Source organism: Acanthochromis polyacanthus, chromosome 10, assembly GCF_021347895.1.
Source record: "Acanthochromis polyacanthus isolate Apoly-LR-REF ecotype Palm Island chromosome 10, KAUST_Apoly_ChrSc, whole genome shotgun sequence".
NCBI classification, from domain to species: domain Eukaryota; kingdom Metazoa; phylum Chordata; class Actinopteri; family Pomacentridae; genus Acanthochromis; species Acanthochromis polyacanthus.
This window is the reverse complement of record NC_067122.1, coordinates 27,951,311-27,979,291: the sequence shown is the minus strand read 5'-3', so window position 1 is coordinate 27,979,291 and position 27,981 is coordinate 27,951,311. Positions and strand designations below refer to the sequence as shown.

The 27,981-nt window shown below is 40.2% G+C and overlaps 2 protein-coding genes across 2 annotated transcripts; both read left to right on the top strand.

Annotated features, from left to right (window-relative positions):
* Positions 1–227: 227 nt before the first annotated feature.
* sh3bgrl (SH3 domain binding glutamate-rich protein like) lies at positions 228–13,115 on the top strand. The gene is made up of 4 exons (XM_022205167.2): positions 228–460; positions 7,906–8,091; positions 11,679–11,759; positions 12,147–13,115. The coding sequence occupies exons 1-4, from the start codon at positions 416–418 to the stop codon at positions 12,180–12,182; spliced, it is 348 nt and encodes a 115-aa protein (XP_022060859.1). The 5' UTR covers positions 228–415; the 3' UTR covers positions 12,183–13,115.
* Positions 13,116–19,622: 6,507 nt separating this feature from the next.
* si:dkey-237j10.2 (uncharacterized protein LOC568721 homolog) lies at positions 19,623–22,667 on the top strand. The gene is made up of 2 exons (XM_022205181.2): positions 19,623–19,894; positions 21,701–22,667. Exons 1-2 carry the CDS (start codon positions 19,741–19,743, stop codon positions 22,384–22,386), a joined length of 840 nt encoding a protein of 279 aa, XP_022060873.1. The 5' UTR covers positions 19,623–19,740; the 3' UTR covers positions 22,387–22,667.
* The last annotated feature ends 5,314 nt before the right edge of the window (positions 22,668–27,981 follow it).

The window sequence follows — 27,981 nt, the reverse complement described above, 5'->3', positions numbered from 1 at the left end:
GAACAATAGGCAGCGTCTGGCTCGCATTTGCCAGACAAAGGGGGTCGATGCTGAAATATTCAGACAATATAACCCCGTTGTGCTGCTATCTTACGTGTCTCCAAGTGTGTGTGTGTGTGTGTGTGTGTGTGTGTGTGTGTGTGTGTGTGTGTGTGTGTGTGTGTGTGTGTGTGTGTGTGAGGGAGAGAGAGAGACTGGAAGGGGCGGGGAGGAGAGAGTGGAGGCGGAGGAGGAATGCGAAGCTCCATCCAGTGTTGAGAACGCGAGCATTTGCGCAGATAGTCTGCGCTGGGGCGACAACGTACGCACCGCATTTCATCCCCTGGAAGTTTGCTGTTGAGCTCTCGCTGCTGAGCCACCCGGTCTGCAAAAGTGTGTCTGCAAAAGAGCGGAGCGACGCGTCAAGGGATCCACCATGGTGATCAAAGTGTACATAGCATCGTCCTCCGGATCCACTTCGGTAAGAGATTAAACAATAGCGCTGCATGCATGAAGGCTTTTTTTTTGGAGGTGGATTAATTTGTGCAGCATCCAGGGTTGGGTTTATGCAACAGAAAGGCGAGCTGAACTTTTAATGAACTCGCTGACTGATGTCCATCCTCTGTCATCCTCTCAGTCTGGAGTGGCCCTGACTCATCAGGAAGCATCTGCCCTCCTTTCTAAGAGTCTGGACACATCTCTCTTTAACTTTACAACAAAGAGGAAGTTTCTCTCTCAAGCTGCGGTTTGTCACTGTGCTTCCTCAAAGCAGTGACAGTTGAGAGTTTGTTGCAGTTGAAACAAGCAAGGAGGGGGAGGGGGGGATCAATAAATGAACTTAAAATGCTCTGCTGTGTCACCTGATGCCAGAGCAGGAAGTATGTGTGTGTGTGTTTGATCTGATTTGCTCCAGAATGCAGGTTTTACTTCATGTTTCTTTCAGCCTGGAGGTCCTTCAGACTTGCCAGTTTCTTCCAGAGTGCAGAGGAATGATGGTGATGCAATTCTCCAGGGCCCCTTTTTAGATGTGCAGCTGCAGGCCAGGAACACTTATGTAGTGTTTAGGACTTGCTGATGGCCTGAATCAGCCTATACTTACTACACTTAAATGGTCACTATGCTTTGAATTCTGGCCAGAAAGTGACTTTTCTTTGTAGTCAGACATATTTTTGCCTACTGCTGTTGCACAATCTGTGATGTAAACTGTTACTAGCATCCACTCATTGTCTTCAACAACTTAATTCCCTTTCATATGTGTTGTGACTTAAAGCCACTTGGCATGTGATGTGGTTCAGATCCCTTTTACGACAATTTACTTTCACTGAGCAGTTTGTTTTCACAGCTCACATCCAGAGGAAGCAATCAAACACAGAGGCTCTGTTCGGTCAGACAGCTCTGAGTGACTTTATTGCCCTTTACAGTAAATGACATTTGCAAAGGCTCAGCAGCAGCAGACTTACAGTGCAGGAGCTTCCTGGAGAGTCAGAGTGGACCGGGTTTAGAGCCAGCGAGGCTTTCTGGGAAAATGCATTACCTCTCATTGATCTGTCTTTAGTAAAGTCTTGTAGAACAAACAGACAAGCCTTTGCACTCTTGTACTGCACAGACACTTCCTTATTCTCATGTTGTCATCTGCATTCTTCACCAGTTTACACTCAGCAGCAGCGTCTAGAGTTTTGTCAACACATCATATGTGTTTCACGGTAATTTAGAAGATATGCAAACACATTAAAGTCGTCCGATTTACATAATATTTTAAAAATGCAATGGTAAGCTTCCGAGCTGTAAATTGTGGTCGAAGCCCTCCATCTGCCTTCACCCTTGCAGTTCGATTGCATCAGTATCTCCAAAACAATGTGACTGCTGCAACATTAATCACTCCAATCTTGCTCAGTGAGAAGTAGGAGGATTTCCAAAATAACTTTTCAGAGCTTGTGCTCTACCAAAGACAACCGATCACATCGGGGAGACAGACGGTGTAAAATTAGCCAGAGGGATGGATTGGATTTTTGACAGGATACAACAGTCAGCATGATCCAGATAGATGTTTCCCCCCCCCAAGACATTAAGTTCTAGTCTGTGTTTGAGGAGTCTATTAGCTATTGGTGCATCAGAAAGTTATTACAAATACCTGTGATGGATTTAACTTGCTATTTTAGATCAAATATGTGTTTTAGAGAGAAGCACTGTTGGGAAATGATGGATAATGAAGAGCTTAAGTGAGTTGTGTCAACAGCCTTGTTCCCATCTGCGAGTATGTCGGTTGGGTGTGTTTGTACCCACTGGTTTAGTGCAGTGTGACACTGTAGTCCTGGAGTTAATGCTGCCTTTGTGAGCTATGGTTTGAAGGAGAAAATGACACACATACTTTACGATATTGCACTATTTAACAAAACACCACGAGCAAGAGTTTAACAGATTCTTGCTTGGAATTAACACTTCTGCCACAAAAGGCAACACATTATTCAAGAAAAGAATGGCATAGTAGTATTTATATCCGATCTGCTTTCTGGTAAAGCTAGCAGGAGTGGAATAAGGGCTGACTGGCAGCTTAGTCCTCTCCTGACCTCTGATCCGTGGAGTATGCAGGGTGGTATCCCTGCAAACTGAATGAGAACTGACTTCATTGTATTTCCACCCAGTAATAATGAGAAGCAGAGTGTTTGAATAACCGGAAGAAAAATAGTGTTGTTCTCCTGCGTGAATCCTCTAGAGACACTTCTGCTGTTCACACTAATGAAGGCTTTCAAAAGATTAGGTCACACAATCAACTTGTGTCCTTACATAAAGCTAATAAAAGCTTCTGGCACTCTGCATTCTTACTGGATTTGCATACATTTTACCTACATTTGACAGATAACTACCATGTAGTCCTGTTTGATCTGGTTGTGAAGTTACATTGGGGCTAAATTTGAAAACCAAACAAGGATTTTCATTTCTTAATTACACACATGTAAATGCACATGCACACCTGCAGCCCTTTGTCTAGACTATAGACCACAAGGCCAACTTTAAACTGAAATTACTTCGACTACAGCACATTTCCTGCCGCATTTCCATTATGCACTACAGACACGCTTTAGTTTCCTCATTGCCACAATAAATGAACCTAGCGGTGTGCATGTTCACGTCTCTCTACCTGAGAATGTCAGCTTTAATGCGCTTTTCTCCACTGTAGGTTGGGCATCAGGGTCCATAGGTCAGGCCTGATGTTGATGGCGGCTACAGTGAGTCACAGTTGGTTTTATGTAAGAGGTAATTTCTCTGACCTTTTGTTGTTGTTTCACCTTTAGGCAGCAGTGAGGGAATCCAGCCAGAGTGGCAGTGTAAGGCTCTTTTGTAACCATGTTGTAATGCTGACTGAGCTCAGGACTGGGTGGAGGCTACTGCTGCTGGTGAAATTCCAGCAAGCGACTGTTTTGAGCAGAAATCAGACTTGATCTAATCAAGACCAAAACCTTTATCCCTTACGAACACATGGGGGCTGGGGTTGATTCACGTTTCCTTTGTGCACAGAGTGGATTTTCCTGCATTCAAATGTTAGCCTTTAGAGGACTTAGAAAGGTCATTTAGGGTATCTGTGTACAACATTTGGCAAATTTAGGTTTATTGTATTGTCTTTTCTGTCTGATTGAATTGAACATGAACTGACCCCAACCTTGTGTCGGCGTAACAGACTGAATCAGTCTCCGGCATATTGATCTAAGCCTGTGTTGTGGATACAGTCCACCCAATCGATGCCTGCTATTGTCTGGCAGCTTTTAATGCCAGAGTTCTGACCTTTCACTGGGATTGATCAGGCCTGGTTCTGATCTCATCAGCCTACCACAACTCTCACATGATGAAGTGGAATGTAAACCAAAGTGCATGTGGTGCAGATTCCTTCTCCTACTGCTGCAGTTGACTTAGATTCTAGTTGGACAAAAATAACGATCCGTGCAACAATATATGTTTCACTGCAACTTGAGAGGCATCTGATTGGCCTCTTATGAGCAACATTATATTTACTGGAACGCTGGATTGAGGCTGTTGAAGGAATCAGAAGCTTTGTATGTTCACATCAGTGCTCAGACCAAATGCAGTTCCAGAATAAATGGTTGCTCCATTTGCTCCACGGGTGTGTCCATAAACTGTCTTGAGACTATGATATGACATAAGTTGTGTCCCAAGTCAGTTGCTTTAAAACTGGCATCATTGTGCAGCAAAAATAGATCTATGTCAAATAGTGTTTGCAAGGGATTCTCAGGGTTTGTTTGAAAACGCAGAGAAAAAGCCAAGAGGACTAAAATCCAAAACATGTGCTTGAAACCAACTCACAGCTTCATAAGTCAGGTAGTTAGTATGTCTGAGAAACATTTTCATGGATATAATTTGTTGCTCCAGAATAAAGCCCTGGTTATTCTCCATTGTGGATGTGCACTCTGACAGATTTGGACACCTTGGATGCGCAATGGCTCCAAACTATTCTGCTTTCTCGTCCACTTTGAATCCATTTCTTGACGTTTTCCATACATGCGCAGTATATTGGCATCTGTGTATTCCACAAATGCAGATTGCTACACACACTGTCCACACTCACGCAGATTTTGGGTTGTGTACAGATGTTTGCGAAGGGTTTTGAGCAGACTCTCGCAAAGTTGGACCCCAACATACTCGTATATATGGACATTTTAGCACTGGTCTTGCATCTTGTTTCTTGTTTTGTGTCTGTAATTCTTACTAATATACAGACCACTGGTATGTCCCTTAATGTTCAGGGCACAGAGAAGCATTTTTTTTAGATTATTGGAAAGTTCTTTATTGCAGCCATTACAGAGAGACTAATTTTCTAATTTTTTTTACTGTCCAGTTTCATAGAATATGCACATGGAGTACTACTGCTACAAAAATGGACCAATAATACATGCCAAGAAATAAGTGAGAGGGTTGACCTTCCAGGTGTACATTGTGAAAAATTTTGTCAGAAGATGTACGAAGCACCATGCGTACGCTAACTAAGCGAGTTTCTTTTTAATTATACATTTACAAGATTTTGCAGTCAACATAGTTGAGCAACTGACCAGCCTGTTGGCTCACTTGTTTCTTCAACTCTCTGGCAGAAGTCTATTGCAAATGAGTGCAAAATTTTAACGCTCTTTGGGAGGGAAAACACAGAGGGAAGAGTTTTGCAAATACACTGACAATCACATAGGATCCCACAGGAATGAATGGAGCTCTGGTTGAGTTGCAAATAAACACAGAGCTATGTGGAAACAAGGCTTTATATAAATCTCTGGTCTGTTTGGAGTCCATTCAGAGGACGTGCTCCATACATGTACAGTGGATTGGTGTCTGTGTATTCTGCACAAATGGCAGATTTTGTTTCCAGCTCATGCACAGTTGGTGACCTTGGATGGCCATATGGTCACAAAATAGTGATACAAGTAGGGTTTTTTTGTTTTTTAATCCCGTTGTGAATCACTTGTAATTATTAAGGAAAAACATAAGCATTTAATAAGCAAAACTGAATTGGGTCAAAGTGTGAGATTACAAGTAAGCTGTTTATTCATTTAAAAGGAAAATGAATCTGTTTGCCAAATTTGCTGTCAGTCTACCCCATAGATGTCAAGACACATTTCTCAAAACACCACTTGTCAACCTCATGATGACCGTCCAGATATGGAATCTTTCTACTATGAATAGTACAACAGTTGATTAAAATGAGATGCTTATATATTTTCCAAGATAAATTAAACTTTTAACTGCTAGAGGCACCATAAGATGATGACCACAACTTTTCTGTAAAAAATTTCATTGCAATGAATGCAACAGTTAAACTAACAAATCAAAATGACAGCCCACTGATGGGCCCAAAGGGAAAGTTAAGATATTGCCAAAATCAACCGTATACATTTCCTGGGGACCATGAACATCCCTCAAAAATTTCATCGCAATATGTACCATAGATAGTGATATCTCAGTCTGATTCAAAGGGGTGGACAGACTGACTTTGCCACCCATGAAGCCACACAGCAAGTCTGGCGAAAACACTCAGTCACTGGCTGTTCCATGATTAAACAAGAGAAAGAACACATGGGTAAATTTCCCTTTTTGGTTTTGCATTAAGTTAAGCTTGAAGTCATCGTTTGCATATGTGGGAACGCTGTTGAAGTACGACCATGACTCACTGCCAGAGAAAGCACAGATTATGGAACTCAAACTTGAGACCTCCAGGTGCTGATAATGGCCCAACTCTTAGTCTTTCTGGTGGAAGAAGGCTGAGGAGTAATTTAGTAGCATTCCAGAGAGACAGATAAGGAGTGAGGAGTACTTGTTTATTACTGCAGCCGAAGCTGAGGACAGTCTAGTTTCTCCCATATTAAAATCACCAGGGGCTCAATTCAAGACTCGAGACAGCAGAAAGCATTTTCAAAGGGGCAAAGCTGGGAGCTCTCACTGTGCAATTAGAGTCAGGGGCACATGGCACGAGGCCAGTTTGTCCTACAAATTAATTTTGGTTGGCGACAGTACAATGCAGGCTTGTTGTAGGCATAATGCACCAGAACGAAGTGCAGAAAGTGTAAGAAATGCGCAGATTTAGGGACAAGTCCGATGCAAATGTTAGTCAAATGAGAGGCGAGCCATGGAAGGGTTAGTGAAGGGGAGGCTGTGCAGACTCTTCCATCAGAGAGAGAATTGTCTCTGTGAGTGTGCCAAGGCAAGTTCATGGCATTCCGCTCGGTTGCTTCATCCCCGCCGCTGGTTTTCCAGAGCAGGTGGTTAGAGAGCTGGTTATAGGACTTTGCCCTTTGGAATGCAACTGCCATCAAGTGATTCAAACTGTACCCCGACTGGCTGCTCTGCCAGCGCTGTTAGCTTCCTCGTTTCCGTGTTGTTTCAACAGATGGCTATTAAATAATCCACCTGCCTCATCTGCACGCCATGAGGCTGGGAGGAGCCCTTGCACAGTGGTGTCAGGACTGACAGCAAGAGGACAAACTGATCCTTATTGTTGCTCTTGCAGTGAAGTTGATTTTAGGTGTGTGAATGTGTGTGCAGCCGAGGCTGGATGAGTGTGTCGTCTTGCAGCAGACCTTATTTGGCTCGTGTTTGACCAGTTACCTCCTCTCGAGTCCCAGAGGAGCTCTTGTTTCCGTCTGGCCTTGTAGGGCCATCCTCCTTCTGACACACACCCCCTGAGAGCTCATTGGACCAGAGTGTAACACACAAAATCACATATAAAGAGATGGAAACAAAAGAGAGAAGAAAACACACACTGCTGTCCATTCTGTGTGTTTGCATTTGAGAGTCTCAGTGATATAACTTAAAAGGGCACCTTGAAAGAGGTGAGATCCCAAAGGATGTCATTCTTCATACACTTTAATTTCCTTTTGAGCTGTCGAGGCGGTTCTTTGCACCCTTTTAGTCGAAAAGCTTCTTCTTTTGCATCAAGCAGGATAGACGATTTTAGAAGTGTCACAACTGCTTAACATGGTTTTTTAAAAACTGAATATCCTTTTGTGGTGCAGAGATGCATGTCAGAAAGGATCACGTCCACATAAAATACGCAACTCTCATGTGTAATCTGGCTTCATTTATTTAGCATGTACAGTTTATTGTATACAAATGTCACATGCATATGTACATATGTGAAAGAAATGATGGGAGTCCAGCCCTGGGAGTTGCTGTCTTCCAAATTATCTGACATTTTTCTTGCAGATAAAAACCCAGTCTCTCACTTAGTAGCCTTGCCCAAGTTCATCATCTTCAATACTCATGTCACTTCATTCACTTGTCAGCAACTGTAACTTAGTAACAGAGCGGCTGGTGTTCTCTGTGGTGCTGTTTCTGCCTGATGCCAGCATGTTGAGGCTCTTATGTTTCCTGATAGAGCTGAAGTGAACACACGTTTAACGACAGCTTCCTCTCTGTCGTTCTCTCATGCAGATTAAGAAGCAGCAGCAGGATGTGATGGGCTTCCTGGCGGCCAATAAGATCGAGTTCGAGGAGTGCGACATTGCGGCCAACGAGGCCAACAGGAAGTGGATGAGAGAGAATATTCCGGAGGAGTCCAGGCCGGCTACGGGGAACCCTCTGCCCCCACAGATATTCAATGAAAGCAAATATTGTGGGGTGAGACACTTGCACTGACACTGAAATATTAACATGAGATTGTTCGTGCAGATACAATGATCAGATAGCAATAGAACATCCAGGCCATGTTTTGATGCTGATATTATTAAAAGTACCGTTCTTGTAGAGAATCATCACTTGACTCAGCAGTCCACCTCAGTGATAAAACCTTCATGAACCCACTGTACAAAACTTGCCCAGCACCATATAGCAGGGAGATGAAGTTAGCACCTTAGTGGAGAATTAAGCAACTTTAAGGTGGAAATCAAGTTTTTTGTACCTTCCTAACATGTATATACACTGTTTTTATATGAAAGAAGACACTTTATAAGATACAATCAAATAAATTCTAGTACAGATTTTGTACAGATGCTGTTCAGAAAAAACTAAATGTTTAAAAAAAAAAAAAAAGGAAATCTCATGTCTAGTAGAACGACAAAATATTAGTAGGATGCATGACTCAAAAAATAAAATAAGTAAGCTAAAATAAGACTAGAATAGCAAAAAAAAAAGGAAAATAAGTAAAATCACACATGAAATTGAAATATTGCACCTAAAAAATTAAATGTTGCTCATGACATTGAGTGAGTATTTCTACTTTGAAACTGCAGTGAAGTGATGAGACTCTTAATACATATTCAGACCTCCGGGGTTTCATGACAAACCCAAGAACCAAAATGAAACAAATAGAATAGGACAGAATAGAGCAGAATGGATAGAATAGTTTTTATTGTTACAGTTATAGAAACAATGAAAATCAGTTTAGCACTCTCCACATTAGCAGTATTAAAAGATAAACCATTTAAAGCAATATTAAACATAGACTACAAATACATACAACCGAAATATATGCAAACCATTTATTATACAGTCTGTGATGCAAATGATCAAATATGGACCAGAATGTAAGCATACATACAATGTGGAATCAGTTGTGTGCTTAGAGACCTGCTCCATGCATGATTATTGCACATAATATGAATATTCTACACACCCATAAATATTGCAACTAAGCATAAATATTGCACTTAAACATGAATTTTGCACTTGTAGGCATGCAATGTTATAATTCAGGGGAGAGGGAGAGGACATGTGACAGCTTGTGGATAAAAGCCATTTTTGAGTCTGTTGGTTCTGGCTCCAAGTGTCCAGTAATGTAATCAGTCAGTTTGCAGGGCGGGGCTTTTAGCATCATTACTTTTCTCAGAATCAAAAAGCTGGTTCCAGCATGAATTGCTCCAATATTCCAACTTGCGATTGTGTAGTGCAGAATGCTTTTACCGTGTTTGAGTATCAGGTGAGCTGGTATGCTCGAGCTGCAGCGAGTGGGAATGCCAGGGTGGAACGAGGTGAGGATTTAATAAAATATGATAAATCTTTTGCCAGATATTGCACAGAAAACAAAATTCCACAACATGAACAATACAGTACCCAGTAGAAAAGAAATAGGTAGGACACATTACTGAAAACAAGAAAAGCACTCAGAAAGCGCAGTGCTCTGCCAAGGCTGTTCAGTTGCTGTATCATTTATGAAGGATGAAATCTTGAAAAAAATCTGGCAGTATTTATTATAGATACCGTCAAACAAAATGAGTTTGCGGGGAGCACAGGCATGTGTTACGTGTGACTGAAATTTAATCTGTTGTTCCTTGTATAATTTTCGACGGATAAGTCCTGATAAGTCCACAGCAGTGGATTTGTAGTAGGATCACAATCATTTGATCGTCAGCAAGCAGCTGATGTAGTGTTCACTTGTTGTCATGGTTACAGTGACCATGCTGTTATCTCGCAACGATACACAGATCTTTAACAAATCAATAGATCCAGACTATAAGCTGCATCACTGCCAAAATCTAATCTATTGGTCCTTGTGTCATTTCTGACCTTCCCTGAAAATTTCATCCAAATTCATTTGTCTGCTTTTGAGTAATATGGCAAACAGACACCAATCATCACATAACTCTACCATTCTTTGGCGGAGTAATAAAAACAAATACACTAAAAAAGTATTAAAACAACTAATAATCTAATCCATTTTTAGGCAAGAAATTATTATCATGATGGAAAAAAAACTTATGAATTTGTAACAAAAATGAGTTTTTAGGGATTTAATAAATGACTGGAGGGACTTTAAGAGTCATTTAATTCATTCAGGAAAAAGATAAGTGAATATTCAGACTTACAGGCATCAAGTGACCAGAATCAAAATTGAAGATAAGTGCTAACATTGGCCTGTGTCTGCAGAATGTCAAACATGCAGATAGTATGTAAAGTCATAATGTGTTCATTTGTTCTGTTCCCCTTAACTGATCCAAAAAAATATTTAAAAGTCAATCAGTATGGCTTCTTGACATTTCCAACAAAATTATGTCAAATTTAAATATGGGAGATTTACCAAGAAATGCATGATGGCGGTATGCATAAGGCATTAAAGTAGCACTCTACAGAACATTTTTGAATTGACAGTCAGGAGTTAGATGTCCAAATTGATATCACTATGAATTTCTGTCAGGTCAATAAGAAGCTGGAGCCAGAAGTTTGTTAGCTTAGTTTAGCATAAAGTCTAGTGGACACAACTAACCTGCTCTGTCCAAAAGTAAGAGACATTTTTACTTTGTCTGCTTCCATTTTTTCCAGCTGAACTTTTCCCATTTTATTACACTATCGATCCCACAAGGGAAATTGTTATTTACTGGAGCTTGAACCCAGAGTCTTAACTGCTGAGCCTCCACTGTGCCCTTTGTGGTTTACATAGCTTAAGTTAAGCGTCAATGTGCTCCAGCTTAATATTGAAGTCGATCTGCTCTTGATCTTATCGTGTTACTCTCGGCAGAATGTCAATAATCATATTTCCCCGAATTCCAAACTATCTTTGTCAACCATCATGTGTGCAGATTAAATTAATGGAATGGAAACATAATGAAATAAGAAAAATGTGAAAAATAATCAGAATGTTCAGAGCTGTTTTGGGTGCTGAACTTGGACTATTCAGGATGTGTAATTTTTTTGGCTTAGATATATTCTAACAAACCCTATAGAAACCCCTGAACATGCCAGTTTACTCCCTTTATAAACACACAGGACGCTAACAGGCGTTCACCGTGGCATCATGCTGTGCAGCTAATGGATGGCTGGAAGTGAGTTTGCACATGCAGGATGGGCTGTATTGAATGTCACAGACAAAGAGCAGACAGCATTTCCTAGGATACTTGCAGCTGTAGGGAGCCGTTTTTTTTTTTTTTTCAAAATCTGTGTGAGAAAGGAAGGAGGGAGCACAAAGGAATGAGAGGGATAAAGCATGTGAGACAGTAAATGGGTGAATGCGTTAGCTTGTTTACTCTGGCTTGCATTCTCAGAGACAATGCCCTCCTATCAGATTGACTACCGAGTACCCGTCCTTGGACAAATAACACAACCTCGACTGTTTTCTCACTGCTGCTCAGATTGTCGCTCCGGGGCGCAGATCCAGAGTCTGTTTCACATTATCATTCCTCAGGATGGGGGGTTAAGTTTTGGGTCAACTGATCCTCTGATCAATCTGCATTAAAATTTCCTCCCTCGCCGTGTGTGTCTTCCTTCTTTCTCAGAACTATGAGGCCTTCTTCGATGCCAGAGAGGACAATGCTGTGTATGCATTTCTGGGCCTGACCGCTCCCCCGGGCTCTAAGGTAAGCTTATGAACACACATGTTGATATCTGTCCTCTCCGTGACCCGCGTTCCTGCAGCTTGGCACGATTTCCAGATTAGATAAAAACGGGCTCTTGTGCCCAAACATACTGGTTCTCGCAGCGTGATTTCCATACAGAAAACACACACATTACATAATACATCTGCTCATGATCTCCTCACACCCCAGCAGGCCTCTTCTGCTCCTGTATCCGTCACTCACTGGCACCTCCTCTCTGTAGCCACAGGAACAGCAGGGAGGTGTGCCAGTTACCATAGAAACAGAAGGGGTTTTCCTCAGAGCTGTGGCAGGGAATATACAGTATAAACCAATATCTTCCATTTTATTGTAACACCCTCTCCCTCCTCTCTCTCTGCTGCTCTCCAGGAGGCCGAAGCTTTGGCGAAGAAAGCGCAGCAGTAGCAGCTGGACACCATTTCTACCTGAGACCTCAGGCTCCCCGTCAAAACGCACCTGGACCCAGACTGACCTGGAAGAGACCCAGGGAATAAAAGCAACACTTCACTCAGCTTATAAATATGTGGACGGTTTTGATTTATGTTTTTTTTAATAATCTGTGTTCAGCTGTGCCTTGCCAGCTGTAGTGAAAGGAGGTATTACAGCAGAGAATTATGGGCATCTAGAATCAGCTCTGCTTCCTCCCGTTAACCTCAGCCTGCTAAGCCTATTGGCCTAATGCCATGTCAATCAACCTGCCTGTGTAGCTTCCTATTTGACCATCAGACACAAGAAAACATACAGAATATTGTAACACAGATCCAACAGAATGTCATCCATGTTAACATTAGAACATCGCCATCGTTTATTTAACTCGTTTAATCAGAAATCTTAAATCGCACTGAATCAAAACGTGTGCTACTGCCAGTTTCTTCATCGTCAAAACTGCAGCACCTTCTGTCAAAGGTTCTATTACAATCCCATTCTATATGTTTTATTTACTTTATGTTGTCTTAATGCTGTTTTAATAGCAAACTTTTTTCTACGAGATGATATATGTTAAAAAAAAAAAAAAAAGGTGACAATACATGCCAAAATGTGCAAGTCTGCAAACACAGAGGGATGTGAAAAGGAGTTTTTGTATGTGCCATTTGTTTGGTTTTTTTTTTAGGAGAAATTGGATAGCTGTTTGTTTTTACTATAAGAATCTTGTCTCGCATTGTGTTGTAATCCCCCGTCTGATATAGGTTGGTACAGCGACTTCACCGAAGTGAAATAGAAATAAGAAGAAAACTTGACTTGTGAAACAGTCAACCAAATTGAATTAACTTCTGCCTCCCCGTAACATACTGTTATTTTATATGTACAATAAATAATTTTAAGTTGACAGAATGTGAATGTTCTTTGGACTTGTGTCACTTTTTGCAAACTTTATGGTCAAACAGTAAGTTTAAATGAATAAAATTGGGGTTTTCTTTTTCAATCTACACTCAATAACTGATATAGACAAAGTGAGAACATTTTTTTCGCAAAGTTCTTCCATAAAAATATTCTGTGTATCATCTGTGGTACATAAGATGTTTTAATCCATTAAAATAATCACATCTTGGCTTTAAAATGGCTTAAACACAGATGCACACTCTCCAGTTCTGACTAAACACTGTAAAACTAGTCTTTGCTACGCAATGGAAAGCGGCAATAATAGAGGAATTCACCAATAACCGACTCTGAAAAGTAACAATACTCAAAGCTCCACCCTACAAGCTACTCAGATTGGTTCTTTAGGTCCGTTATGTATAAAATCCTGGAAGTCTGAATCTGTGTTTATTGAATTCTCACTGGTACGCTGCAGTTTCAAGGAGGAAAATGCTCAGCCATGGTGTTGATGGCTTATTTTTTTCACGATGTTGCATAGATTGTAAGAAATGCCGTATGAACATGCTAACAAGGTTTTAAAAAAAAAACAAAAAAAACTCTTGAATTTCACTGCAGTTGGCCTTTAAAAAATTGAAACTGACATCTCTTTTACATAAAAGTATTCTAAACCTCTGCTGTGGCTTCAAGCTGTGGTCAGATGTGTAGCACTTGTAATGGAATGGTGAGCTGAGGGCTAGGCTATGAAAAAGGTTCGGCTCTGGGAGCTGCATGAAAATTTCTGAACGCAAGACTCAGAAATTAGATTACCGGTAATGCATCAACAAAAAATACTTGAATACATCAAGCCAAAAAAAAAAAATGAACAAAATAATAGAACAAAACAATAACAGAAAATCGGAGTGAGAATAAATCAAACATTCACTTGTAAGTCAGTAGCTTCACTTTTAACAATCAAAAGCGACAGTGCTATGTGCAGTTTGACAATTCAATGACAATAAATTCAGGTGAGCGTGGTTCCACTGTTGCTAGTGGTGTTAATCAAATAATTCATTCATAAGACACGTCCAAAAACCAGACAAAACAAATCCAAACAGGGTGAATCTATCTAAAGTAAGCAAGTCCTACCAAACAAGTAAGCAAGTCCTACCAAACCAGTGGGGAATGGATGAACCTGTGAGGCTTAAGGCCTGCCAACAGTGGGGTGGGTGAAGGGGTGAATCTAGCCAACTGTTTCCAGTTCGTTCCAGGGTAGCTCGCCAACAAATCAAATTTTCCATAGAAGCCTAACCTGTTCAGCAGACAGGCTTCATTATCATCAATCATCATATTTTCCATTAATTGTTGCTCACCAACATTCAGCACAGTATACACACGTGGACAAAATTGTTGGTACCCCTCAGTTAAAGAAGGAAAAACCCACAATTCTCACTGAAATCACTTGAAACTCACAAAAGTAACAATAAATAAAAATTTATTGAAAATTAAATAATCAAAAACAGCCATTACTTTTGAATTGTTGATTAACATAATTATTTTAAAAAAACAAACTAATGAAACAGGCCTGGACAAAAATGATGGTACCTCTATAAAAGATTGAAAACTATTTGACCAGAGTGACATGATTAACTCAGGTGTGTCATTTAATTGACATCACAGGTGTTTCCAAACTCATAATCAGTCAGTCTGCCTATTTAAAGGGAGACAAGTAGTCACCCTGCTGTTTGGTGAAAAGGTGTGTACCACACTGAACATGGACAACAGAAAGCGAAGGAGAGAATTGTCCCAGGACATCCGAAAAAAAATTATAGACAAACATCTTAAAGGTAAAGGCTATAAGACCATCTCTAAACAGCTTGAAGTTCCTGTGACAACAGTGGCTCATATTATTCAGAAGTTCAAGACCCACGGGACAGTAGCCAACCTCCCTGGACGTGGCCGCAAGAGGAAAATTGATGACAAATTGAAGAGACGGATCGTTGGAATTGTATCCAAAGAGCCCAGAGCAACCTCCAAAGAAATTAAAGGTGAACTCCAAGGCCAAGGTACATCAGTGTCAGATCGCACCATTCGTCGTTGTTTGAGCCAAAGTGGACTTCATGGGAGACGACCAAGGAGGACACCACTGCTGAAAAAAACTCATAAAAAAGCGAGACTGGAATTTGCAAAAATGCATGTTGACAAGCCACAAAGCTTCTGGGAGAATGTCCTTTGGACAGATGAGACCAAACTGGAGCTTTTTGGTAAGGCACATCAACTCTATGTTCATAGACTCAAAAACCAAGCATACGAAGAAAAGAACACTGTCCCTACGGTGAAACATGGAGGAGGCTCAGTAATGTTTTGGGGCTGCTTTGCTGCATCTGGCACAGGGTGTCTTGAAAGTGTGCAAGGTACGATGAAATCTGAAGACTATCAAGGCATTCTGGAGAGAAATGTGCTGCCTAGTGTCAGAAAGCTTGGTCTCAGTCGCAGGTCATGGGTCTTCCAACAGGACAACCATCCAAAACACACAGCCAAAAACACCCAAGAATGGCTGAGAGAAAAGCGTTGGACTATTCTAAAGTGGCCTTCTATGAGCCCAGATCTGAATCCCATTGAACATATGTGGAAGGAGCTGAAACATGCCATTTGGAGAAGACACCCATCAAACCTGAGACAACTGGAGCTGTTTGCTCATGAGGAGTGGGCCAAAATACCTGTTGACAGCTGCAGAACGCTCATTGACAAATACAGAAATCGTTTAATTGCAGTGATTGCCTCAAAAGGTTGTGCAACAAAATATTAAGTTATGGGTACCATCATTTTTGTCCAGCCCTATTTCATTAGTTTGTTTTTTTAAATAATTATGTTAATCAACAATTCAAAAGTGATGGCTGATTTTGATTATTTAATTTTCAATAAATTTTTATTTATTGTTACTTTTGTGAGTTTCAAGTGATTACAGTGAGAATTGTGGGTTTTTCCTTCTTTAACTGAGGGGTACCAACAATTTTGTCCACGTGTGTAGGTGGGTGACATCCAGAAATCCAAAAACATGGTTCCAGTGGTGGAGGCTTGTTAGCATTGGTATGAGCATTAGCATGATACTAAAAAGCTTTTAAGATGCTAAGCAAAAGCTTGAACTCACTTCCTCCTTAATGGTATGATTTCCAGGTGTCCAGGCTTGTGAAAAGTGAATGGTTTCCAGAGATGAGTGGTGTGGGGTGATCCTGTTGTTCAAGTTACTGCTGTGTGTGACTGAATGAAGCTGATATGCTTCAGTCAAAGGAATGGGGTGGATTCCAGGTGAGAGAGAGACTGCTGATGATTAGTTCAGGTGTTGTGACTGACAGTGAGGAGGTCCAGTAATATGGAAGTGACTGACTGACTGATTGTGACTGGCTGGTGTCTTGTTCATGTTGGAATCTTGATGGCCAACAATTAACTATTACAGAGTGATGAGACTATTGCAGAGTGAGTGCTACAGATGCATCCTGTTTGCTGCAATAATCCTGTAGATGTGCCCAGAGCAGCAAACTGACTGGACTGGATATACATAGAAAAGTTCACAAACCATGAGGTCCAAGGAACTCTGTAACATCCAATGATAACATTGAAGAGGCATGCATCTTGACAAGGATGTAATACCATTTCTAAAGTTCTGAGCATTATCTCAGTGGCTCCAATAATTGGGTTTGAGTTTGGGATCACTTGTACATTTTTAGACTTCTTTGAACTTCGAGACAAACTGAGAAAATTGAGAACAGCTAGCCAACAGAATAAGTTCTCCCATCTTTGCAGGAGAGACGGGCAACCCTGCAGAAAGGGCAACCTTCTCAGCAGTACTCCATCAATCAGGTCTTCATTGGAGCAGTTACACAGGAGCTGCTTTGAGTAAAAGACATGACAGCCCACTTGGAGGTTGCCAGACAAGACTCAGAGAGGATGAGGAGAAAGATTCTCTGATCTGATCAGTCAAAAGTATTTGGGCAGAACTCCAAGCAGGATGTTTGCTGAACAGCAGGAACTGTTCATGGCTTGGTTAATACGATCACTGCAGTGAAACATGGAGGTAGCATCATGTGGTGGAGGAGCTTTTCAGTGGCAAAGACATTCATTGGAACTGACAGGAGTATAATGCTGCCAAATACATGAAGAAAATCTGGCTGTCACTGTGCAAAGAACCTGACCTCTCTTCAGGACAAGTCATAAGCTCAGACTTAAACCCAACAGAACATCTGTAGAGAAACCTGAAAGAGGCAGTTCACAGATGCTTCTTGTCCAGTCTGAGGGAACTCCACAGGATCTGATAGGAAAAATGAGAGAAGAAATGGAGTATCAAATGAAAGATCTGAGTTCCATGTGCTCTAATTGCAGCTCTCTGTAGGTTTAGTTGCATTTTAAATTATCTACAGGTCTGTAAATCAACTATCCGGTGCTGTCTTTAATCCACCACCTGTCCAGTAAATGTTCTATGAATGTGCACACAACTACTTTAACTTACAAATGTGTCATTCCATCTCAGATCATCACAATTTTAAAACACTTTCAGCTCAACCATCACTAATTTGCCCAAGCATAAAACATGGATATTTATGAAGATATTTTTAAAATGATTTTCTTAGTCATATTTGGGGAGCAAACAACTTCTTTTTTCTGACCAAGTATTTCATGTTAAATGTTTTCCTTAAATCTTGTTATGGATTATTGTGGTATGCAACTAAGTATGATACAGAAAATATCACGAGTTGTTTTCTGCTTTATCAGTGTTTTTGTAACTGTGTACTAAAAGATGGAGCTTTTTCTTGGCAGCTTGACCTTTTATTTATTTATTTAAAATTTTAAGTCACCTATATTCAGACTACTAAATCTGCTTGTCCAATGTTGTAGATCCTGAATCAGAAGCAGAATCAGAATCAGAATCAGAATCAGAATCACTTTATTCATCCCCGAAGGGAAATTCAGTTGTCAGGGTTCTTATCTGTTTAATTTTGAATTGAATAGCCTGACTGCTGATGGCAAGAAAGATTTCCTAAATCTTTCGGTCTTGCAGCGCAGGGATAGGAGCCGTCCACTGATGTTTCGTTGTTCATTGAGGCAGATGTGAAGTGGATGATCCATGTTTGTCAGAATGGCCTCCATCTTGCTCAGTGCCCGTCTCTCCACCTCATCCTCCAATGTGTTCAATGTGATACCAACCACAGAGCCAGCTTTTTTAATCAGTTTGTTCAGACGCCTTGCATCCTTCTGTTTTATGCTGCCTCCCCAGCAGACTGCAGCATAAAACAGGACACTTGCTGCCACAGACTGATAAAACATCTGCAGCATCTTACTGCAGATTTCTTGTGATCGAAGTCTTCTGAGGCAATAAAGTCGCCTCTGGCCCTTTTTGTAGATGAAGTCTACATTTGTAGACCAGTCCAACTTATTATCAAGGTGGACACCTAAATATTTATATGATGTCACCACCTCGATGTCCACGCCACAAGTGTTCACTGGCTGAAGAGGGGATTTGGATCTGCGGAAATCTATGATCATTTCCTTTGTCTTTGAGGCGTTGAGTAGCAGGCAGTTTTTGAATCAGTGTGGATTCATGAATAAGGTGGGTTAATTGGCAATTTAAAATCTCTAAAAACATTTGGTATGTTAACCTAATACTTCATAGATACCCCTTTAGACAACCATAGTTTATGATTAAAACAAAAATGTTTCAAGCAAATCAGAGATGATCAGACAGAAGACTTAAATGTCATAATGTTTTGTTTTCTCTCTTGACTCTTTTCACTGTTGTTGTTTAAGGCTAACAAATACCAAGGCTACTTTGGGCAAGTTTAATGAGTGATCATTATTTCTGCATATTCCTTAAAAAAAAAGAAACCTTAAAACACCACTAATAAAACTAATCTCAGCCGTGATTTCAATATGAGGATTCCTCGCTTTGCAAAGATTCCCACTGAGGTTTTGTGGATGTGTACATGACTACTCCTCCTTATTAAATATTAAACCAGTGGGCTCCACACTAGAGAGAGATTTCCTCTCGAAACTTGTCTATATTTTCCCTTAATGACTGTGAAGGCTAAATGTAAAAAATCCGGCCAATACCAGTTAAAAAAAAACCTAAAAAATACTGACATGATTCCGAAAACATGAATACTTTTTTGTGTGTGTGTGTGTGTGGCGTAACATTCTTTATTCTTTCCCCAGTTTGTTAATGATACCACAAGCCCTGAAATTTATCTTTTCACCCCCTTGGATGTGGTCTGACCCTGAAGCCAGGAGACAGAGTATTAAAAGTAAACTGACCTAACTTCTTTGCAGACTTTAACTTTAATGCTTGATTTTTTACTAATGATGGAGTGTTTTTATGTTGACGTACTGTCTTTTTTCTTTAAATTAAAGGATCTGAATGACTTTGTCCTTCAGTAAACCCTGCTTTCTCAGCGTATGCATAAATGCACCGTTGCGTTTTTTTCATCAGTGATTTTCAGTTACAGATTAATAAAGGAAGTGTGTAGTGGGTGGTGGAGGGCCCAGCTGCAGAAGTGAAACAGCACAGAAGCTCTTTATAATTACATTTGCCATCACACTGCGCCATAAGGACTCGCGACTGACAATCGTAAGAAGCGAAAACGAGGCTAAAAGAGGCAGAAAAGACGAGGAAGGTGTCATGCTGGCTGAAGGTTTTCTCAGAGTTCTGCGTTACAGGGAGGAGAGAAGGTTTGCCTCCTCTAACAAGCAAAAGAAACGTCAGATAAACCCTTATTCTACTGACTCTGTTCTCACCGACTCCACAGATTTGCAGAGGGTTTCAGCTCAAACAGGTAAATCATTACTATTATCTAACTAAAAATGTTGAAACTACTGTCTGATGTATTGTAAAATAGGACTTTCTGTGCCGGCTTCATGTAGTAACTTTATCTCAGTGAAGCTCTTTAAGTTCCCTCTTACTGAAATGGTTCCTGTTTTGTTAAATATAACAGACACACTAAGAGTCACTGGATCAGAATTCTGTACAGGACAACAAAGCCCTCAAACTCATACGACCACAGTCTCCTACAGGACTAGGTTAAGTTAGTAGTCGTAGGCAGGAAGTCACCAAAGAAAAAGGACTGTTGTTGTGTATTTTATGTATCATGTAGTTGATTTATTTACCCCCCAAACAAAAAGATTGCTGTTATAATCTGCTTAACCCTATATGATCATTTGTATTGTATTTGCTACATGAGATCCTAGATCTTAGCTTAGGGGCGGCTGAGGCTCAGGTGGTAGAGCGGGTCGCCCAATGATCGAAGGGTTGGTGGTTTGATTCCCGCTCTCGCCTAGTCATGTGCTGTTGTGTCCTTGGCCAAGACACTTAACCCACCTTGCCTCCAGTGCTCTTCACTGGTGTATGAATGCGTGTGAGTGGTGGTCGGAGGGGCTGTAGGTGTGAATTTTTAGCCACGCTTCCGTCCGCCCCAGAGTGAGAATCTGTGAGAGTGTGGTTGAATGGAAGCAATTGTTGTATAAGCGCTTTGAATACTCTGATGAGTAGTAAAGCACTATATAAGAGCAAGTCCATTCATTAAACAGGAAAAAACTACTTTTTGTTTCGAAAATCAACATTGTTGTGTGCAAAAAGTTGCCTAATATATCAGATGTGATACAAAAAAATCTGAAACAAAATCATATGGCAACTTTTTTGTTTTGTCTTTTGCGAATTTTGTTAAAAGGGTTAATAAACATCTCACCACTAAAAAAAAATCAAATTTTCTGGCTGTGGTTTGATGGGTCAGGCTTTATAGGGTTAAGCTGTTTTAAAACTTCCATGTCATTATTTGTCAGTTATTATGAATTACATGCCAGTCAAACACTGAACCAATGTACAACTTTGATACACTGATATACTTAAATATTTCAATTTAATGCTATTTTCTACTCCTACTCCATTTAAATATTACCTTTTGTACTCAGCTTATTTAATTTAAAGCTTTAATTCTTAGTCATTTGTAGATTTAGATTATCAATAACAATGGCAACAATAAGAAATAATAATACATTGTATAAATTAACTAGGAAATGATGCTATGTTATTGCAGATTCGGCTACCTGAAAGCAGATAAAATAATTTGCTCTGACTGCAACTTTAAAATAACATCCACATTAATGAAGCTGTAGTTCTCATCCAGCAATAAAACATGTATTCTGAAATGAGTCATTCCACATAATTTTTTTTTTTTGCTTTAGCTAGTTTAAATAGAGTATATTTCGATATCAGTAATTTGGCCTTTTTTTAAATAGTATTTTGCAGGTCTTTTATTAAACAGAATTTTGTGAAGCTTTTTTTTGCAAAAGAACATTTTTTTCACTGTAGTATAGCTTGTACTTTTACTTCAGTAAAGGATCTAAATGCTTCTTCCACCACTGTTAATGGCTAATGTGCGACAGGTTTAAGTATAAACTTGAACTTGCTGAGTCTAACACTATGTCAGAAGAGTTAGTTTGACTATATATTACAAATAACACAGGCTTGAAAACAACAATTGATACTGTGTGATTTAGTGTGAAAGATTCAGGCAGGAAAACCCCCAAAGCAAACAACTTGAAACTACAAACAGCTAAATCACCGGTTTATTTTCTGCAATCAGGGCAAAGCCAGGAAGAGCTTGACTCCACCCAAACCCAGATGCTTCGGGGTTGTGTCGGCCTCTCAATCCCCGGCAGTTCACCTATCAGCACCCTGCACCCTGTTTGTATAGAAGACTGCAGCCTGCTGGAACAGTATCCAGACCTACAGGTGGCCGATTCAGGCCGCATCTCACACAATCCGCCGAGAACCTCCGTCATCCAGCACGATCTGTACATCCATTCCTCTGTCTCTGAAGTTGGCCTCCTCTCACAACCTCCAGCCCTGCAGGAGAAACCAGGTGATGCATTGTCATCCATGTCAGACCAGGGTTACCTGGTGATGGGGGCCAGTGTGAACATCAGCCTGGACCTGCCCGGGTCAGGGTTGGAGCCCATGTCTAACTCGGTGCTGAACGGGCTGCTGGAGAAGCAGCTGGAGGAGGTTTACATGCAACATCTGACTGACAACTTAGCTCGATGCAACTCCCATCTGGGAAACAGCCTCCTGCACGGCCTGGTGCCACCGCCACCACCCAACCGGCCTCCCCGAGGGCCCGACTCACTGGAGGCAAGTCTAGAAGAAAACTCAGAAGTCAGCCGCAATAAAATCAGTTACCTGAGCACCCAGAACTTAGTGCCCTGCTCATCCAACTTCAGCTCCCCAGTGTTGAGGATTTCAGAGTCAGACAACCCTCATCTGCAATGAAACCTTGTAAATGTAGCGCTCAGCTGGCTGTCTTCACTTCTTTTCTTCAGACCAAAGTTTACACACATATAGAGGTGACAAAACAAGTGCCATTTTTACACAATGCTTTGTTGACTTGCTTAATGAAATGATGCCTCACAGTTTGCTGCTTCCATATGCCATCTGCTGTTAGACTTCAGTACTACACTGTCATTCATTCAGATGTATTTTTATTGATATTAAAGCTTGGAGTTTGTATAAGAAGTCTTCAATATATTAAAGCAAGCTGTAATGAAGTGTCAGTTTATGCTTTTTCTGCTTTTATTTCATTTTTTTCATGAGAACCAATGTCTTTCTTTTCACTTGCACTGATGACATTTACTTGTTTGCTTCCTTGAAAGGATGTAGAAGGGTTTAATTTTTCAACATTTGGCATGCAACATCGTGGTGTGCACAGAACAACTACAAAAGTTCATTATGACTTAGTTTGCAAGCTTTGGTGTTGCTTACTTACCACACAGTAACAGCAGGCCTCCCACCCCTGACCCTTCCACGGACAGCAAGATGGCCATGACTGAGACCGTTCTGACAAAAAAAGACCATTTTATACATTTACTTTTATCATAATACAGTAGAAATTATACAATGAAACACAAGCTAAAGCACAGATGACTAAAAGATGTTCATGTGAAAATATAAACCTAATATCCCACACACTTACCAATACAATCTAATAAACCACACAAATTATATAATCCTAACATCACAGTTAGAATTTAATTTCCTGGGACCAAATCTGAGCAACTTTATTAAATTATGAATCTAATTTTGGGAGCATCTTGATGTAATAGTGAATCTGATTTTGCTGCCCATCTCTGTATGCAAGTAAACTTTGCTGTCAAAAAGGATTTGAACAGCACAAAGTAAATTTGGTTTCATCTTCTGTTCAAAACATAACAGCCAGCAGGCCGGTTTATGTTTTCTGCCTGAGTCTGCACAAGGTTCTTCCTGCCATCCAGATATGTGGAAGTCAGGGGAGCTGACAGCTGCTGATATCTCACTATGAGATGGTGTATAAATGTAAGGCAGACTTAGGGCAAAGATTTTGCGTGAAATTCAAGTTGTGCTTAATGAGGAGCTGTGCATCATAGCCTGGCAGGCTCCGGCTCAGCTGCTTCCACCATGCTGACTCTTTGAGTTTATATGGTGTCAGCTTTTTTTTTTTTAAACTTAGACAATTTAAATGTCCTCTGAGGGTCAATATATGTTCCAACACAGAGCATATAGAGGCTTTAAAAACAAATAAAATAAGGCAAAACTACAGAAATAAGCATAATGTATAACAGACATCATAAAGTAAATATCCTCCCAGTGAACTCAAGCCAAAACATCTGCATGTACGTTCCAGCATCAGCTCACACAGATGTAACTTTAAGATTAATGCTGCACCTCCCTGCTTAAAGTTGATTTGTAACCTGTGATGCACAAATCCTCACAAATGGGCTTCCTGCAGTGAACATAATGCCGTCCATTAACATGCACTAACATTCTCTTTGGAGGCCTTAAAGCGCTTCACTCATCTGTGCAAAACAATAATACTACAAAAAGGAAAACAGAGACTCACTGAGGTTTTCCCGTAATTAATAGATTAGAGGTAACAGTCTAATCAGGCTTTGTTACATGCTGCTGCTATCTGAAGATTATGGCAGGTAATTCCCAGGTAATTTAGAAGTGCTAATCTAAAAATTAAATACAAAGACAAAAGAGCAGGAAACATTAGGGTTTACCCGTGGGAGGTGAATCAAGTCGTAGACCGCTGTGAGCTACTGGAAAAACTAGAGCCTTTGGAAATCTACATGTAAATAAGGGCGAGGACATGAACACAAGAACAATTAACTTACCCTACTTCACTTTGATGACTTTATACATTATACACCCCCTGTCAAAAGTTTTGAGACAGGTTCTAATTTATTTGAATGAAAAAGTGTCTCAAAACTTTTGACAGGGGGTGTACATCATGTTTAAAAAAACTTTTCTATGCTTGACCATGCAGCTCAATCAGGCGATCCTCAGCAAACTTTCAGAGAATAAATGCAGACCGGAGCTCAGTCATTAATTCATAGCCTTTCAGTGCGCAAACAAGCTAATGTTTCAGTCATCAGAATCATTCAGTCATTATCAGTCACACACACCCAGCTATCACTTCTATAAAAGGCCGTATCTCAGGTGTTCATGCTGATTAGACCTCTGCTCAGACTGACCTAAGCTGAAGTCATGTTTGCAACTGAGTCACAAAAGTCCATGTTACAGTAATAACAACAGCATAGAGTAAGCTGTGTCACTCTTAACAGGTAAACATCAGTAGGCCATTTTGACCTTTTCGCTACAAATTGCAGATGTGCAGTTAATACACAACTTTAGTTTACATACATTTGTGAAGATCATATACACCCCCTGTCAAAAGTTTTGGGACACTTTCTCATTCAAATAAAGTAGAACCTGGCCTACAACTTTTGACAGGGAGTGTATCTACCAAATTTGGTACACATATGCAGCACATCAGGCTGAACAAAAAAGTCAGTGACAGCCACATTCCAAACCCAACCGTAAGTGAGCTTTTTTGCTTTGAATGTCAGATTTTGCACATTTTTTTCTAGAGCGAACTCCTCCTTGGGGGGAACTCCAATTCACCTCAAATTCGGCCAGTACATACAGGAGGCCTTAATGATCCAAAGTTATTAAAATCTTTTTCCAAAGTCAAAGGGCGTGTCCGTGGGGGCCTCTGAAATTTTGATCCTTCGCCATGAAATTTCAAATGCTGTGTAAATGCCCTGAACATGCTCCAGTCTGCCTGAAACTTTACATGTATGATCAGAGTCCTGCCCTGATCACATCCATATAATGAAATACACCCCCTGTCAAAAGTTGTAGGACAGGTTCTACTTTATTTGAATGAGACAGGGGGTGTACATCATGGCAGTCTTGATTTTCCAATGACTCCTACAACTCTTAATTTTCCATAACGGAATGATAGAAACACGTGTCTGTCGTCAATCATCAATCATCAATCATACATTTTGATTCTTTTCCAAATGTATTGTCAGTCATCTGGAAATATGAATATATCTGCAGGGTCAAAAATATCCATACAGCTATGTTAATATTTGGTTAAATGTCCCACCTCAACTAGGTGTTTTATTAGCCGTCCATAAGCTTCTGGTTTAACCGTTGACCCTCCTCTTTACAGAACTGGCGCAGTTAAACCACATTTGTTGACGCTGTGATATAGACTGTTTTTTTCAGCACAATCCACAGGTTGTTGATGGGGTGTCAGTCAGGACTTTGTGGCAGCTAGTCTAAAACCTTAATTCCAGCCTAATTTATCAATTTCTTTACCCTTTTGATGTGTTTTGGGTCGCTGTTGAGTTTGAACACCCAAATGTATCCAAGATTCGCCCATTTGGAAGCCCTCCTTCTTCATTATTTCATTTGCGTTGTCTAAAGCACCAGCTCCACTGGTTGCACAATGCTACATTAATGCATTGTGCATGATACTGCCACTACCGTGCTTGATGGTAGGTTTAGTGTTCTTGCGGTTAAAGGCATAATCCACTCCCCTTCAAACATATTTGTGGTCATCGTGGCCAAATTTCTCATCTTTTGTTTCATTTTACCCCAGAACATTTCTCCAGAAGGCCTTTTCTTTGTCGGTGTGATCAGTAGCAAACTTCAGTTGAGCTTTAAGGTTTTCTTTTTACACTGCAGCCATGGCGATATATTACACACTTGACTGTGGAAACTGCCACCTGTCTTCCAGCAGCTTCTAATTCATTGCAGACCTGCTTTTTGGTGATTCTTGGTTGACTCTTGACCATCTTGACCAAGTGTCTCTCAGCAGCAGGTGCTAGTTTGTGTTTTCTTTCTGATCGTGGAAATTGTTTGCATAAATTATTTTGGATTTGTGGCTGTTTTTCTGTACAAATCTCCCTTTTGTTTCTGGAACTGTGGCCACAAAAAAAAAAAAAAAACTGTAGCTGTTTGAAATTGCTCCAAACTCAATGTCTGAGTTTGATGAGTATCAAATGGGCCCTATTTAAATAGTCTCAGAGGAGTCAGCAGCTGTAGTCAATCGTAATTACTCAAGAGAAGATAAGAGGCCATGACACTAAGAAAATTTGATTATCACGTTTTTCTACATTGCCAAAACTAATCATTCAAGTTGCTGTATGTATATTTATGACCCCGCAGATTTTGTCACATTTTTCGGTCTATAATAAATCTGTGAAATAACCAAAATGCATGATTTTGTGACAAAGATGCATGTGTTTCAATGATTCATTGGAAGAATTAATCGGAAACTCAAGACTGCCATTATATAAATGGTTTTTGAAAGTGGATGCACGCTTTTGTTCATGACTGTAAATACTTAATCAAAACAGGGCCAAAAAATCATTTATATTCATTTAAAAGCGAAACAACTAAAATCCCATGATATGCTTGGGGGAAGGAGCACTGAACTCAGCGGCTGTCCTGTCACATGAAGCCTGATTAAAGATCCACAAAGAGCCGATGTCATGGTTTGTTTACTTTGTGGAGGGTTTCAGAACTGGAGACAATGCCACATTTGGTTTGAACTCAGCTGTCTAGGCTTTAAACATGTCTGAAGAAACACAGGAGGTGCTTCTGCCTCAGTCAACACTTTGGTTGCAACTTCAATTTCCTCTGGTTAAAAGTGTGTTGTAGATTTAATATCAACTTGTTAAGTTTGTTCTGGTCCCAGCATGCACTGTACTGTATAAGGTTGATTTAAAGTGTTTCTAGCGCTCAGTCAAGTAATTCTTTTGACTTGCCGTAGCAAGAACAAGCGCAGATGTTACCAATATCAATAACAATGACTCAGTGTCTCAGTAAGCCAGCATGCAGCCTATATTAATACATCTGTGTTTTCCTATTATGTCACAATGTCTAAATAGTCAATATTTTCTGTGCAACACTCATTATTTGTATTTGTCCTCGCAAAGAGATGAATAAACTTCCAAAAAGTCAAAGTCTGTTCAGTCACATAAGAAGCTAGCACTTTTTTCAAGAAGACAAACTTTACAAAGACTTTCTGAAAAATGGTCCAGATGCTCAGCAGCACTTTTCTAAGACAACAGATATTCCAGTAAACAGCAACTTACAAAGGCAAAACAAATAGTAATGAACTGACCTTTAAATGACAAAGTCACTTTTTTGAATGACTCATCAGTCATCAATAAATAACTATAAAGAGTTTTGTTCTAAGTTTTTAAAAATCCTGTAAAAGTACGCCTTATTTGAAAGCGATTACTGTAGACTTTTCTCATGTTATTCTTCTGCATAACCTGCAGAGGTGTTGGCTCAATCCCCACATGTTAAAGCTACCCTGGGCAAGATACTGAACCACCCTGATGGCTGCATGTGGGAGCATCTGTGTAAATGAGTGAATGACTAACACTAAAAAGTGCTTTTTATTGCCAAGGTTAAAAGGCCCTATATGAATGCAAATCATTTATATTTCATATTAATTCCAATTCCCTGTGGATGTCTGAAAGCATTGTGTCTCTCCAGCTAACTCATCAACTTCCACTGTCTCTG

Excerpts from the sequence above, each read along its gene's own strand:
- sh3bgrl (XM_022205167.2), top strand. The coding sequence starts at position 416 with ATGGTGATCAAAGTGTACATAGCATCGTCCTCCGGATCCACTTCG. Across the intron at positions 8,092-11,678 it reads ATGAAAGCAAATATTGTGGG|AACTATGAGGCCTTCTTCGA; the intron begins GTGAGACACTTG and ends CTTCTTTCTCAG. Across the intron at positions 11,760-12,146 it reads CCGCTCCCCCGGGCTCTAAG|GAGGCCGAAGCTTTGGCGAA; the intron begins GTAAGCTTATGA and ends GCTGCTCTCCAG.
- si:dkey-237j10.2 (XM_022205181.2), top strand. The coding sequence starts at position 19,741 with ATGCTGGCTGAAGGTTTTCTCAGAGTTCTGCGTTACAGGGAGGAGAGA. Across the intron at positions 19,895-21,700 it reads GAGGGTTTCAGCTCAAACAG|GGCAAAGCCAGGAAGAGCTT; the intron begins GTAAATCATTAC and ends TTCTGCAATCAG.